This window comes from Centruroides vittatus, unplaced genomic scaffold (genome assembly GCF_030686945.1).
Source record: "Centruroides vittatus isolate TY-2023 unplaced genomic scaffold, ASM3068694v2 contig_846, whole genome shotgun sequence".
In the NCBI taxonomy this organism is placed as follows: domain Eukaryota; kingdom Metazoa; phylum Arthropoda; class Arachnida; order Scorpiones; family Buthidae; genus Centruroides; species Centruroides vittatus.
In genome coordinates, this window is record NW_027122551.1 from 915134 (window position 1) to 930868 (window position 15735).

General features: G+C 29.9%; 2 protein-coding genes across 3 annotated transcripts in view; one reads left to right on the plus strand and one right to left on the minus strand.

The window, feature by feature from the left end:
- Window positions 1-9229, plus strand: part of lqf (epsin homolog lqf) — a 60457-nt gene extending 51228 nt beyond the window's left edge. The window contains exons 7-9 of one of the 2 annotated variants that reach the window (XM_067278966.1): window positions 6897-7049; window positions 7255-7470; window positions 7543-9229. In XM_067278966.1, the coding sequence (XP_067135067.1) occupies window positions 6897-7049; window positions 7255-7470; window positions 7543-7757 (584 nt within the window). In that variant the 3' untranslated portion in view covers window positions 7758-9229. The remainder of the gene's footprint in view (window positions 1-6896; window positions 7050-7254; window positions 7471-7542) is intronic. The other variant, XM_067278967.1, reaches the window with a different exon arrangement.
- A 4847-nt stretch (window positions 9230-14076) lies between these two features.
- On the minus strand, window positions 14077-15240 carry LOC136982494 (uncharacterized). The gene has a single exon (XM_067278991.1). It carries the CDS (start codon window positions 15238-15240, stop codon window positions 14077-14079), a length of 1164 nt encoding a protein of 387 aa, XP_067135092.1.
- Window positions 15241-15735: the final 495 nt, after the last annotated feature.

A 15735-nucleotide genomic window follows, 5' to 3' on the forward strand; every position in this document is an offset into this window, starting at 1 on the left:
TCTTGCAATGTGCAGTATTATTTCCATTTTTTTATTCCATAAGCTTCATAGGACCTAAGAAACCTAGTGTAAGCATAAAGGTGAAAAGGAAAAGAGTGAAAATAACAATAAAGGTGAAGAAAGAGATCATATGGAAGCATGAAAATGGCATTTGTGTCTAGGATTTGGCTTTGCAGTTCAGCTTAGGAAAGTCATCACTGTACAATTCTCAAGAACAAGGAAGTAATAAAGGATGCTAATGTTGCCAAAGGAGTGGCTATGATCACCAAGCAAAGATTGCCCTTAGAAGAAGTGGAAAAGTTGCTCTTGATTTGTATCAATGAAAAGCAGTTTGCTAGTGACAGTATTTCAAAGACCATCATTTGTGAGAAAGCAAGGCTTTTGCACTAAAAATTGCTGAAGAAAATCCCTGGTTCAAGTTCTGAGACTGATGTGTTTTAAGGCTAGTCGATGCTGCTTTGAAAAGTTTAAGAAGCAAAATGGCATACACAGCATGGTTTGACATGTAGAAGCTTCAAATGCAAACAAAAAAGGTGCAGAAAAGTTTGTGAAATAATTTGGCTATTTGCTTGTGAGGACATAGTATGTAACCACAAGAGAAACTGCATCACCACAATGAAATAAACTTCAGACATTGCCGTGTATGGATGAAAAAGCCAAGTCATATGAAAATAGGGTAGCAGAGTTTTTTAATTGTTAATGTTATGGTCAATTTCCTCATGCACTCATGTTTGTTACACTTCAAATATAACAATACCACCATATCTAAAAATAAATATGAAGAAATACAAATTTTATTTAACAACAAAAGAGTCAAATTTGGAGACTTCTTTTTCTCTAAACTGAAATGATGTCAAATTTTTTAATCTCATTTTATAAGCTTTAAACATGAGGAATAATAATGCAAATACACAGTTTACAAAAATGAAATAATGAAATAATTAAAATTACAAAGGTTTGAACTTGTACTGTGTAGTTCCAGTGTGTAGCATCTTACCCACTTGGCTATCACTGTTCTGAGAAGATGTGAAACTTCCAAACACTTATAAGCTAAACACTTAATTTTCAGAGGCCTGTTTTTCAGAAACACTTGAGAAGTGGGTTATATTATTTGGACAAGTTGTGTTTAGGGCTACAGGATCACCAAGTTGCATTGATCAGCTGTTTAGGTCTGACCCTCTCCTTGTTAGTAAATATTTATCTTTTTAGAAAACAGTTTTGAACTAGTGAATTAGCAGAGGCTTAACACATCAGTCCATTGCCAATTGGAGAAAGCCATTAGTTCTTAGTGAGAAATTAAAGAAAATTGTACAGGTAGGCCTCCTACAACACGGTACTTTTACAATGCATTTTCGCTCCAACGTGGAAATTTTCTGACAACGTGGTACTTTTACAACACGGTTTAGAGTATTTAGAAACGAATTATCTTTCACATAAGAGAAAAATTGCAACAGATCACATAAGTGCAGTGGAACTTGATGAAACAAGCTCAGATTTTGAAATAAGGCCAGTCAAACATTCTCGAACAACTATAATAAGTGATGATGAGGACTGAATTTGTGAGCATAACATTGTTTCTTTTTGATTTTGACTTGAAATAATAATCTTTTTAGTTTTTATATGATGTTGAATTATATTTAAGCTTTTTATGTACATAAATTTAAAACATGATGAAAATGTTACACCATAAAAGGCAGTTTTTCTCTTTTTAGAACCGAATCCCAGTTTTTGTATTAAGTTGATATCTCCTATAACGCAATTCCCCACAACGCAGTATTTTCAAGGAACGTATCTACCGCATTGTAGGAGGCCTACCTGTATTTCTATTGAAAGTTTTCTTTCATAGCAAAAGAATGAGCTAGTTCTAGATAAGGTTGTCATTGATCAATGAAAATCAGATCACATATGAGAATGTCCGCAAAAGATAGTAGATTGATGATGATGATCTTTATTATCAAACAGATCAAACAATTTAGTCATTATGGAAGGAAGATACTGTTATGTTTGTTGGTGAGATTACTAAGGCATTATTCATGGAGTTACTGAAATGAAATACACTGCAGATATATACTGTATATTCAGTAGCTCTGGTGAGTACAGTTGAAATGAGAAAACATACTTGTATAAAAATAAATCTGAAGAAAAGAAATTAAAGTTATTTTTGACTCAGTCCAATAAGTTTTAACTTGAATTGCAGTCATTTCTTGTTTGTAGTTAAAATATGTAAATAAATAAATTTTAATAGAACATAACACTTGAGAGAATTCCTTCACTTGAAAACATAATAATGAAATCCAATTAAAAACTAACCATAATACAATATAAAAGTTTAAGAGCACTGTCTATCAGCATTAATAAGGTTTTGATGAGTAAAACACAAAATAAATAAATAAATATTTTGCAAGCACTTTCAACATGTATAGAATGTCTTCTTCAGGCAAAACAAACACAAATTTTAGAACATTGATATAAATTTTAACCTTAATTTAATGTTAATGTTTTAATTGGCATGTGCATGTTGTTTTTACATGTTTAATGTTAATTTTGTACTAATTGGAACACACCTGTTAAATTGAAATGGTACAGCTATTAAACTTACACATTTAATTAATGGTCAAAATATAATTGAAAATTAGTGGCAGCTGTGATTTAATTTTTTAAATTATTGAATAGTAAAATGCATATTTTTGGAAGCTCTAGACTGGGCTTATTACATGGCTCCAATTTCTCAATTAATGTTGTTTCTCAGAAGAATAAACATTTGCAATCCTCACATTGTACAAGGAAGGAAGATTCATTCCACAAAAGTATGATTGAGAACCCTTCTAGATAGTTCTGTGGAAATTTTATTTTTATTTCTTCATATTTACTTTCAGATATGATGGTATTGTTATATTTGAAGTGTAACAAACATGAGCACATGAGGAAATTGTCTACAACATTAACAATTAAAAACTGCTGCTAACCTATTTTCATGTCAGATGACATTTGTAAAAATAAAATTTCCACAGAACTATTTTAAAGGGTTCTCAATCATTACACTTTTGTGGAATGAATCTTCCTTCCTTGTACAATGTGAGGATTGCAAATGTTTATTCTTCTGGGAAACAACATTGAGAAATTGGAGCCATGTAATAGGCCCAGTCTAGAGCTCCCAAAAATATGCATTTTACTATTCAATAATTTAAAAAATTAAATCACAGCTGCCACTAATTTTCAATTATATTTTGACCGTTAATTAAATGTGTAAGTTTAATAGCTGCACCATTTCAATTTAACAGGTGTGTTCCAATTAGTACAAAATTAACATTAAACATTGATATGACTTTTAACATCAAATGTTCTAAAATTTTTGTTTTGTCTGAAGAAGACATTCTATACATGTCGAAAGTGTTTGCAAAATATTTTGTATTTATTTTGTGTTTTACTCATCAAAACCTTATTAATGCCGATTAGATGGTGCTTTTAAACTTTTATATGATAATTTTTCACACCAGATTTTTATTTCTTTCATACTATAATAAACACTAAATCCAGAACCTGTTACCGGCATAAATCACGAGAAAACCTTTCTTCACAAACGTTTTCTCACAATTTATGCCAGTAACAGGTTCCAGATTTAGTGTTGATTTCATCCCTGGCATTAAGGTGATGTTCATTTTCTGATCTAACTATAATAGTTAAATTATTTTGATACCTAACCAAAAAAAATTCTCAGCAGCATTATAAGTAAATGGAAATTTTAAATGTATTTAAGTATAATGTTTAAAATTTCCAATTATTATAATAGTGCTGAGACTGTTTCTTGATTAGATACCAATCATTTAACTTTTATGGTATGGTTGATAGGTATCCAAGTAACCTTGGATCTAGGAATACATAAGCAACAGCAGCCAAGCAATTGAATCTATTTTTTGATACATCAGATAAATTCAAGCTTTTACAAAAACATTGCTTAAACAATTGTTCATTCAGTTCCTGCTCAAAAGGACTCATCACCATTGTTATTTCTATAAGATGGTGATGAGTTCTTTTTTGAGATGATAATGATTTTTCTTCCAAGAAGAATATGTAGTCATGAACTCCCTACATATGAAGCAAATCCTATGGAAATGTTCTCCCAAGAAGGAACTGAACAATTCAATTTATTTACTACAGTATTGCTAATAATAATAATGATGATGATAAAATTTCTACAGATTATGTTTTCTTTATTTCATTGATTAAAATGTTTTTTAAATGCAGTTTTGAAACTTGAATTTTTAACATAAATTATATATTGCTTAAGACACAATAAAGTGCTATAATTCACACACTTGGGTGGTTTTTCTCATTTTTTATTTAGTTGATACATGTTAAAATATAAGTCTTGAGTCAATAAATTTTAAGTTACTAATTGCCATTGAATTTATTTTTGCAATGAAATATAGTATTTTATTCCTATCATTGTCCTTGAAACTACCACTGCAGGTGAAACAATAAATTGGTCAAGATCTAACTAAGCAAAACAGGTGGACAGATCAATTATCATTTATATTAAATATGAAAAGTTGTTTATTTGTTGGTTTTAAGTATTGTCTTCTCATTTATAAGTTTCTGTGAATTCAAAATTTCATACCTTTATGTGAATTGATGGTATTGCATCAATTCACATAAAGGTGTGAAATTTTGAATTCACTGCTAATATGTAAAGAAAAGATTTCTTTATTTTTGAACCAGAAGTTCTAAAATTTTCATATAGTAGTAACTTTATTTTGCTTTTCAGAGAAAGTTTACTGTGTAATTTTATAAGTTTTGATGTTCTATTATACACAGGTTGTATAAAAGGAACCGAACTTTTGCTCTAGAAATATAACTAGATGGTGCAACTATAATTAATGGTCAAATTCAAAAATTTTAAACTTTTTTTCTTTTTTTTGCAAATCGAATTTGCATTCCAGGTTGATTCAGTCCATGCTAGAAGAAAAGATGATGATTCATGCTCCTTAACAATGTAGATTGTATAATTTTCTTTGAATAAACATTATACATACAGTAAGACCCCACTTAACACGGGATGTGTTCCTAGATGTCAAAGCACTAAACAAAACAGCATTAAACAAAGTCATTTTAACATAGAGTAAATAGGGATAGGGGAACATGCAACCAAAGATAAACAAATTTTACCTTAATTTTAAGTTATTTTTATATTAATTTGTATAATAATAATATGTTAAATAACACACAAACATATGCACTCAGAAATGTAAAGTTCATTTTTTGTGATGAAGGTCCTGGCTTTTCTGAAATATTTGAATTTTTTGCAATGAACTCATCTAGTGAAGATTATTTGTCACTTTCTTTTACTTTCATTAAGCAAATGTTGGTAGCAGGAGATCGCATCCAAAACACCTTATTTTGCTTTTTACTCCTTTCAAAATCTGAATCGTTCGCTACAATTTGATCAACGATTTCGGTTATGGTTACCAAACTTTTATGAAGGAAATCTGTAGAGAAATTTTTTGGGTTCTTTGTTTTCAGAATCTCTTTTCTAGTTCTACATGAATTCCTTGTTCTGCCAGTTCTCGAAAGTCGTCGTTGGTTAAGACTCACCAGAAACATGTAACTCCTCAATATTCTGCTCGTCTACATCTCTTTGTCCCGCTGTATCGATTAGGTTGAGTTTGGTCAACCTAACGAAACAGCGATAGGCTCTCCTCATTGAGAATTCTTGGATACCTTCAGCCATAACTTCTTCCACACTTCATTCGTGCATTTATCAGTAAAATCTTGCCAAGCAAAGCCGATATTGACTATGGCATCCATAATGTTATATTTTTTCCAAAATTGCACCAAACATAGATTTAAAGAAAGTACATCTTTTTGCCACCTTTTGCTGATTGGTTCATGTTTGTTAATAATTGTATTATATACAAATCATTGAAATTTTGCAATAATTTAAATCAGCGTAAATTTTGAGCTTTTTTTAGGCTTCGAGTAGATCGCATTAAATCGAATCGGCGTTAGGCGGGGTCTTACTGTATAATTTTTTAGTTTTTTTTTTTTTTTTCCTGGCATGGAATGCTTTATTGTATTTTACATTAATTTATATGGAAAAAATTGTTTCACTTAATGAGTGTTTCACATTACAAGTAAGATTCTGGAATGAATTATGCTTGTTAAGTGAGGTTCCATTGTATTTTGTTTTTATATTGACAGTATTTGTCTTTATTGTTTCTTTAACAATGACATTTAATGTTAAATGGGCATTTGTGGTATAGATGTTTATGTGAACATTATTTGTGACTATATTGTATTAATTAAAGTTCAGTATTGCAAAACTAAGGTTATTTTATATCAGAAACACTTGCTGATGAAAGGATAGAGGATAGAGATTGCATAGCATGTATAATCTGTTTAGTAAAAGCCCAGAATTTTTAGTAGTTGGTTATATTTTGCTTTTTCTTTGTCTCCTGATAATGTGATATAATGAGGGGCTACTGTATTTAAGTGCTACAATAAGTAATGTATGGTGATTTCTCTTATAATATATATACACACCAAAATTTAAATTGTTAATATAATTAATAATACAATATTTGTGCTATTACAGACAATCTTAACATCAAACAATGCCATTATTTTATTTCATGTATACAGTTCCTATATAATTAATAATATCTAGTATTACAACAGAAAATTATACAAATAAACATTTGTATGATTTTTCAATCATTTCATATGTATGATATGGATAATTTTCAAAATTGAAATGGTGTTTTGTGATTGGGAATGTGATTATTTACTCCTGTATAAAGCATAAGCATATGTGTCTTTTTAATTTAAAAATAAGTTAGTTATAAAAATTTATGGAAGTATTTTTTATGACAATTAATATTGAAATTTGTGATTAACAGTCCAAAATGATCCTTGGGGAGGTGAAACAGTTGGCAATGATCCTTGGAATGTTAAACCATCAAATTCAGTTTCTTCTGTTAATAATGTAACAACAAATGGTGAACTAGATGATTTTGATACATTATGTAAAAGGACAGCTATGAATTCACCAGGTCAGTGGGAACTATTCTTTCTCACTTGATTTCAGAAACAATAAAAAAAAATTAAAGTAAATCGATCTAATAAATCAATTTTCATTAAATGTTTGATACAAAAATCAAAGAGAAATAAATTATATTCAATTAACACAAATTCTGTTATAATTTATTTTATTATACTCAGCTATTATTTTTTAATTTGAAAATTTTTTTTCAACAGATTTGACAAGTCCTCAAGAGAAGACAGAACCAGATTTATTTAATCTCTCAGGCCTTAAAGAATCTCTCTCAACCAATTCTCTCCGTCAGTCACCTACAGTATCTGAAAAACAATTAAATAATGTCTCATCCAGAAAAACGCCAGAAAGTTTTCTTGGACCTAATTCAAGCCTTGTAAATTTGGATGCCTTGGTCAGTTCACAAAATCCTGGACAAGGTAAATTGTTTTTATTATATTTTTGTAAAATTCAAGCTAATTCTAATCTAATAATTTAAATATTTTCTTCAGCTCCAAGTGCAAACACTAATCCATTTACACCACCAGTTTACAATCCATTTCAAGCTACAAAGCCTCCACCACCAACAATCAACCAGCTTCGTGCACAAAGTCAGTTTCCTGCATTTTCCTCACAAACTAGTTCTCACGGAATTATTTCTATTGATGAAAGAGGGACAATGTATACATCACCAATATCTCCTCCAGCTAATAACCCTTTCATATGACAAAATGGCATTGAGCCTTTATTCATTTCATGCATTTGGGCTCTCACATAAACATGATTGTAATAGTGTGCCTATCTTTCTGCAGAACAAAATGCTGCATATCTTTTCAGATTGGGATTAACTGTATTGAAAATTGAAAGACCGATAATTTACTTTATGTCTACTTGTATCAGAATGAAATTTTTCAGCAGAAGAATATTATATACAGCATTGTGTTAAAAAAATAAATAGAAGCTTTTTATTGTATATGTTATAAAGAATATTAGTATTTTAAGTTTTTAATCTCAATTGTTAATTGATGAAATCAGAAAAGTCCTATTATGGCTGTATACTATTGTTCTTATATATGATATTCTGTAAATGCATCTGCAGATATATCAATTTGTTAATCAGTAATATCTTGATTTAGATATACAGTTTTTATTTTTTGGATGTTCCTCCTCTTTGTTCATCTTGTCACTTGTTAAAAATAATCATTTGTATGAGCGATACATTGGAAAATTTGCTCGTTTAAAAATTATTTATCTATATAATTTTTTAGTTAAATCATAGATATGGGATGTATGATGGATTGGGTACATGCATGTGCAGTATAATGAAAGTAATGTGTAATTTTTTGTAGAAAAATGTTTTTGGGATATAGGAATTGTTTCAAAATATTTTCCTGATTTAAAAAAAGTATTTTGTGATGTCTTGCTTTTTATGTTTAAAACAAACATTCCTACATCAGTAGGTGATACTTTATCCCTTCCACCTAAACAGTTAGCTTTCTGCTTAATATAGGTGCTGATGCTCAATTAGCAAGAATAATTTTACATTATATGAAATATTTATATTTGTTTAAGATAATGTTGGCTTTTGTATACAAAAAAAAAGAGACTTCTCTCAGTATTTGCTGAAGAAACTTCCGAACTTAAAGTTATTTCTTTTAACTTGAAAAAATCTGAATCTTTTGTTTATATTCAATGTTTATATAAAAAAAAAAATAAACTAAAGCAGAATAAATTATGAAGGTGGTGCTTTGAAGTATAAAGTCTCAAATATAAAACTGTTGATTTTATACATAATTTTAAGTTGTGTAAGATGTGCAGTTGTAAATCAAAGTTCCATCACTACTTCAGTGATATCCAATACAAAAAAATATATATATAAATAGAAAAATAATAATGTACAGCAAATGTAAATTTCTTGAATTTACAATAATTCTACAAATATTTTATAATGACAATAAATACTTATATGAATCCATCATATCCTAAAGAATGACTGAAAATGTTATGGGTATCACTGAACTAATGCTGAACTCTGAAATTAATGAATGATAGATAAAATATATATTTTTAGTCACTGAAAAAAAAAAAAAAACCTAAAATTACTACAATGTATGTAATTAAAATCTGGATATATAGAAGTTAGTTATTATCTGTGAGAATTATTTGTTAAAATAATAAATTATGGACTACAAGCTATAATTTTTGGTCACATAAGTTAAGATTTAAAATATTTTATTGGAACAATTTAGTTAAAAAAAGATAATTAAAGAAAGAAAAAAAAATCTTTTAACAATATTTTTACTGTATACATAATTAAGTAAATTAAAAATGTTTAGTTTTTTCAACTATAGCTATAGTCCTAAACAAGAAATATGTTTATGTAGGGTGTCTGAAAAGTTACTGAGCAGTGGAAAAGGTTTGTCTTAATAAAAGTAGTTTTACGTATGATATTGCAATTTTTCCTAATGCAAATGCTGGAAATATCCTTCAGAGGCCACAAATCCCAGGAAGGGTCCAGAGATCTAATGGGTGAGATTTCATAGAAGATTATGTGATCAGCAAAGAAGTCTTCCAAACTGTAGTCATAAAACTAGAACATCTGTAAGCAAGCTGTAATGCCATTTTACTGCAAAGTGGAAACACAGGACATACAACTTACAAGTCTTGTATGCAATGCTGTACGTATAACTTTAATGTCATTATAAATTTCTCACTGCACAGTAGCTTTTCAGACACCCTATTGAAGTTTAGTTCATTGATTCATTCAACTTTTCAATGCATGCTATTTTTATTTAGTAAAAAGTCATCAATAATTTTTTCTCTCATATGGTTCTATAAGATTTATTTAAAATTAACTCATTCAGATATCTTTCATAAGCATAAAGTAAATAATTATGTTGTACAAGATAAGATTATTACATATCATTGAATAGATCTTATCTGAAATTTATCTGATTTCTTACTTCTAGAAATTGAGTTTGTATATTAAATGAAGAGGAAAGTAGATAATATTGAGATTATGTATATAATCTTCATTGAATATACAAACATTTAAAATAGAGAGAGAGATTATTTTTCACACATTAACAAATTTGTCCTTGCTTCCATTAAAAGCATTATTATGTATAATTACTCAATTAAATAAGTATATAAATTAATTATAATACCATATATATTTTTTAATATTAGTTAATTAATATAATAATAATAAAATGGCAAGAAGAAACAGTGATGATGATAAACTAATAAATTTTAGATTGATTATGTAATAAATAAAAAAGGAAATTACGGCCAAACATATTCCAAATTATATTTAATACTATATAAATTAAGAAATAAGCAACTTTCAAACTATTTTTCTTTTACTTTTTTGAGTCAGCAAATTTTTCATATCTATAATGAAATTTTTCTTTTATCATTTTCATTCTAGTTTTTATCCATGATGATATTGAAAAAGTAAGGATTATTGAAAAAGTAAGAGAGACAAATAATTCTCCAAAGCTTTTAAATAAAGTTTGTAACTTTAAATTCATTTTTGATTATAAATTTAATAAATACATATTGTCTGCTGCATAGATCTGAAGAGTGTAGATCATTAGTAATAGACTTTCAAAGTACTAAATTAACAGAAATGACCAGTAAAGAGTACAGAAGTAAATGGAAAAATAGTAAGAAATTCATGAATGGGGAGAAAGTATCAAACAGTGGTAAATAGAAAATTATGATTTAGAAATGTAAATGTGAAAAAAAATTGGGACCTAGTCTTAACTACTATTGGTAATATTGAAGTTTCAGTATCCAATAGCTACAGGATGTTGCATACTCAAGCATGAAACCACATGTAAGAGACTAATATTCAATATGAGGTATACTCTCAAAGGACTGAATGGTTATTAAAACAACAAACACTATCAAAAATTATATTGGCTACAAACACACAACTTCTTCCTTTTCCTATGTAGTCCCTATTTTTTTCCAGGCACTTTTGGTACCATGAAACATTCTTCATGTTCCCTGCATAAAATTCCACATGTGAGTTCAACCAGTCCATGAAAAAACTGCTGTTTGCAACTCCAGTTTCTTCATGTGAAGTGCAGGAAGATGTGATAGTTACTACATGCAAGGTCAGTACTATAATAGGTTGATCAAACAGTTCTGCACTGAGGCATGGAACAGTGTATGCAGCAGTTTTTAAGTGGGCATTGTTATGCAGGAGAATAATTATGTCAGAATTCCATAATACTGGTTCTGAATGGCATGTCTTGGTGTAGAAAACGTTTCACAATATTGTGATTGTTGATCCAGGTTTCATGAAATCCACCAAATACACACCTTTTTGGTTCCAGAAAACATCTTTTGGACAGATGGGGTTTGCTTGAACTTTTTTGTCTTTGTGAATTTGAATGATACTACTATATGGATTTTTGTTTTTGGATTGAAAACTAAACATTTATTGAGCATTGAACACAAGACTATGTTATTTATCAAACACTTGGCTTTTTGATTTATCAAAAAGCCAAGTGTTTGATAAATAACACTGTCTTGTGTTCAATGCTCAATATACAGCAAAAACACGGTTTCAAGAACATTTAAACTAAACATTTATGTAAGAAATCCATGTTTCATCAGTCACAATGTGGGAAAAATTTCATTTCCCTTTCTCTAGTAGCAGTCCAAAAATGCATGTGCAGATGTCATTTTTAAGTGGTTTTTGAGAATGTCTGTCAACATTTTTGGTACTCATTCTTCACACAGTTTGATAGCCTAAGGTTTCAGTAACAGTTTGGAACAATGTTGTCTGTGAAATGTTTTCCACGGCAAGAGCACTAATTGTGAAGTACTGATATTCTTATACTTTGGCATTCACATACACAACAAAGTTGTTGGTTTGAGTGGTAGGTCTACCACTCCACTCTTCATTGTGAATATTTGGATGGCCTTTCTTAAACTCATGATGCCATTTTCTTACTTTTCCTTCACTCATTACTGTAGGCCCTTCATACAATTCAAGGAGTGAATCTTGAAAGCATGACCATCTTTTGCTTTCAGAAGTTGAATTGTAGACTGTAATCAACAACTGAGTGATGAAGCCCAGAGTACCAGTTGATGCTGTTGTGTAAGCATTATCTGACCACATTTGCCAGTCAATTTTTTAAAATCATTTGGTTTTTTTTTTAAATAAATCTATTTACACATAGTAGGACTTAAAATGTGTTGCATAAACCTGCTGCATAAACAAAGTTACCTTTGGATACTGAAAATAGTTAAGACAGACCTCCCAAGAGAGAAAATTAGCAAAATAACAGTAATTCATGAAAATTTTGTTAGCTAAAAATTTCACTTAATTTCATTAATTAATCCTTGGCAGTTTAAACATAACATCAAGAAATTAATCTAAATATTTTATCTTTTTAATTTAAATATTTATTGTTTTTTAAGCTTTGCATTTCAATTACTGGAAAATATAATTCAAAATTTGAATTTTAACTGTTCAATATCATTTACAATCAAAAAAGTTTTTTTAGTAAAGATGTCATAGTAAAAAATTTTTCATTAAACAGATCTTTCAAGTATAAAAAAACTTGTAAACAAACTATTGCTGCAGAGGCTGCTTGCTGTAATTTCAAAGTTAAACATTTTAATTACTGATCATAGGAATATTTAAATTATATTTTATCTATTAAAAATTTAATTTCATACAAATATATATACAAAACAATAGAAAACAGAATCTGACAGTTTAGTTTGAAGTATTTGTAATTTTCCAATAAAACTTTCGTGAGTTTGTCTTCAAATTGCATACCAATATTTTGATGATGTAAAATTGAAGGTTTGCATCAAGTGGGTTGTTATGTAACCATTAAAACATTTGTGTTTTAGTCATTCAAGATAGTTCATCTGGACAGTATTAAGTCGGTTTTTTGAAAAATTTAAATTAAAAAAGTCACTTGTGTGATTGTAACATCAATGCCATTCTGATAGAGATCATTTCTTATTTTGGTATTCAATGTTTTTGAGTCATTTGAATCTGCAGATACACCTTCCAAACTTCACAGAACATAATCATGAAGATGTGAATACAGTGTGAAGAGTCAGACTCAAAAAGTGTAGTACCAAAGTAAGAAATGGCTTCTTTATCAGAATAGCATTAAGATGTTATAATGTAACATGGTATTGGAACTTTGTGTTAAATGATCAAATGAGGCAAAAAGATAATTATAACTGTGTAGATTCGGTTACATTGTTGGAGGTTTTCTGTACGTTACAAATTTTTATTTAACTGTACTAACTTGAATTAATCATTTTCTAAGCAAAGCCTATTAATTAATTTGATAAAATTGCCAGAACAATAATTGTAAAATTAATAAACAATTTTAAGACTACAATAATGAACCTCTGATGTCCTTTCTCACACCTTGGAAAATAAGTCTACAGCGGAGTTTATCTTTTATTAGAGGCTGCTCATCCACCTCACTATGAAAAAACATTACAGGACTTCCTTCCGACATTAAAAGATTTGTTATTGTATAGTCTTAATAAACAATTTAATTTTTCTACTAATTAAATTTGAATGTTGTTACTTAAAATTAGTAATTTAATTTTATTATTTTATTTAAACAGAGTTTTTATTTATTTGTTAAGTTAAAATATTCAAAAAATTGCTAATGAGACTAGGAATAAAATTACTTTTAAATCTTATAAAATATGGGTTTTGCTCTTTCAGTATTCTAAGACTGAGTTAAAATGCAAAAGAACCAACAAAAATAATGGAAAAATGAGTGAGTTCAAGATGGAAGAGCATAATAGATATTTGTAATAGGTGCAATGTTAGAGTGCAGTTAATGAAATGGCCTTAATAGGTGTAAGTGTAAAGTTAAAATATTAAAAAAAAATTCATAACATAAAACACATATATTTGTGAAGTGAGTCGGGAAAGATGACTACTGATAGAAATGATGATTTAACAAATTCTTGGTGAATCACTGACAATAAGTCAGTGATTCACCATAGAATCACTGACTTCTGTTGTTAAACAAGAAGTCCCTTCAGGCGCAGAAGCACGGAGGGAGTTTTATCGAGGGATACAAGGCCTTAAAGTCCATAACCGTCATGTGTTCCCTGTCCTTAAGCATAATTTCATTCATTCTATGTACGAGTTGCAAGGAGTCTTTGATGCAATAAGGGTAATCCTGGATCTTATCCCGAATAAATCTGACAAGCTGCTTTTCTAGTGCGAACGTGGGTGCATTACATTTTTCCACGACGGGTCTTATCTGATAGCCTGGTTTGTGCGTCTTGCCAAATGCAAAGATCTTTGGTGGTCTTGGTGCCTTCATAATGATATTGTCCAAACGCAAAAGGCGTGCTAACGGAGACTTGGCAAACCTCTTAACTCTATTGTGTAATTTTTCTAACAGCTTGTCCGGAGCAATAACGCATTCTGTGTTAGTAATATACTCCTGCAATTTCTGAGCATATGTATCCCGTTTAACAAGTACAATATCCTTAGTCTTATCGGCTTTCATAAGAATCACTTCATTCCTCCGCAGCCATTCTCTCGTTTGCTTGATGTAATTCTGAAACTGTCCGGAGCCCGTCCTAGCCCGTTTCTCTCTTTCGGCCAAAAACCTTGTTTGCCAACGTACGTAATCCTGGTTAGTGTGACCCAAATTAGAGATAAGTAGCTCAATATTAGGTATGATGGTATCCGGACTTATTTTCGGGTTGGGAGCATAGATAGGACCATATTCTAGTGCTCTTATAAGACACTGTGGTGGTGTGATGTCATCCCATGCGGTAATGGAACTTTTTAATTTCGTACGTGGTTTAATGTAATGGCATTTGAATAACCATTTAAGTTTCTTTATATATCGCCGTTTTAAATTTCTTTCTATGCTCGCAGTCAATGCGATAACTCTATTGTTGACTTCTTCTAGGATCTCTTGGTCTTCTCGGTAGAGGTCATTTTCCAATTGTATAAGTTTATGTAGTAATGTATAATAACACCTTCTGACATTCCTGACCGCCTTGTTGAGGCATAACTTTTTTAGTTTCGGTAACAGCGAATCACAGCCAACAGGTAATTTGATGCGAGCGATTGACATTGGATAAACCCCGTTTAATCGGCATTGGATAAGAAACTCGAACTTAGTTCTTGCCTTGATAAGCTTAACAACCAATCTTCTATAAACTTTAGCCGGTGCAGCCATGACAAATAAAAATGAATAACGAACCTACTGGAACTGGTATAATAAAGAGAAAACAACACCTTTCTTAAATTCCAGCAAAAGTTTAACTATATAAAAACGTTTTCAACTGATTTCATCAGTCTTCTTCAGTTACTCGAACAAAAAAACAAAAAGAAAGAACCAAATTCAAATTTACAAAATCACGAGAATGGAAAGAATTCTCGTGATTGCGCAGACTATGCAAAAACGATGTACCGATAAACGGTAAAAAATGCAAATTCTTGACAAAAAAAATGCAGATTCTTGACAAACTATATATAATATCACAATCTTACGTTATCCAATGAATGATTTCCAAGCAGACGATAGCCCATCTGCGTCCCTGTGGTTGATGCAATGGGATGTTAATTGTGCCCTATATATTTCTAATTTCTCCAAATGTCTAACGGCCTGTTAGCTCATTTGGTACACTGGGTACATTGAGTACACTCCTGTTAGCTCATTTGGTTTCTCTTT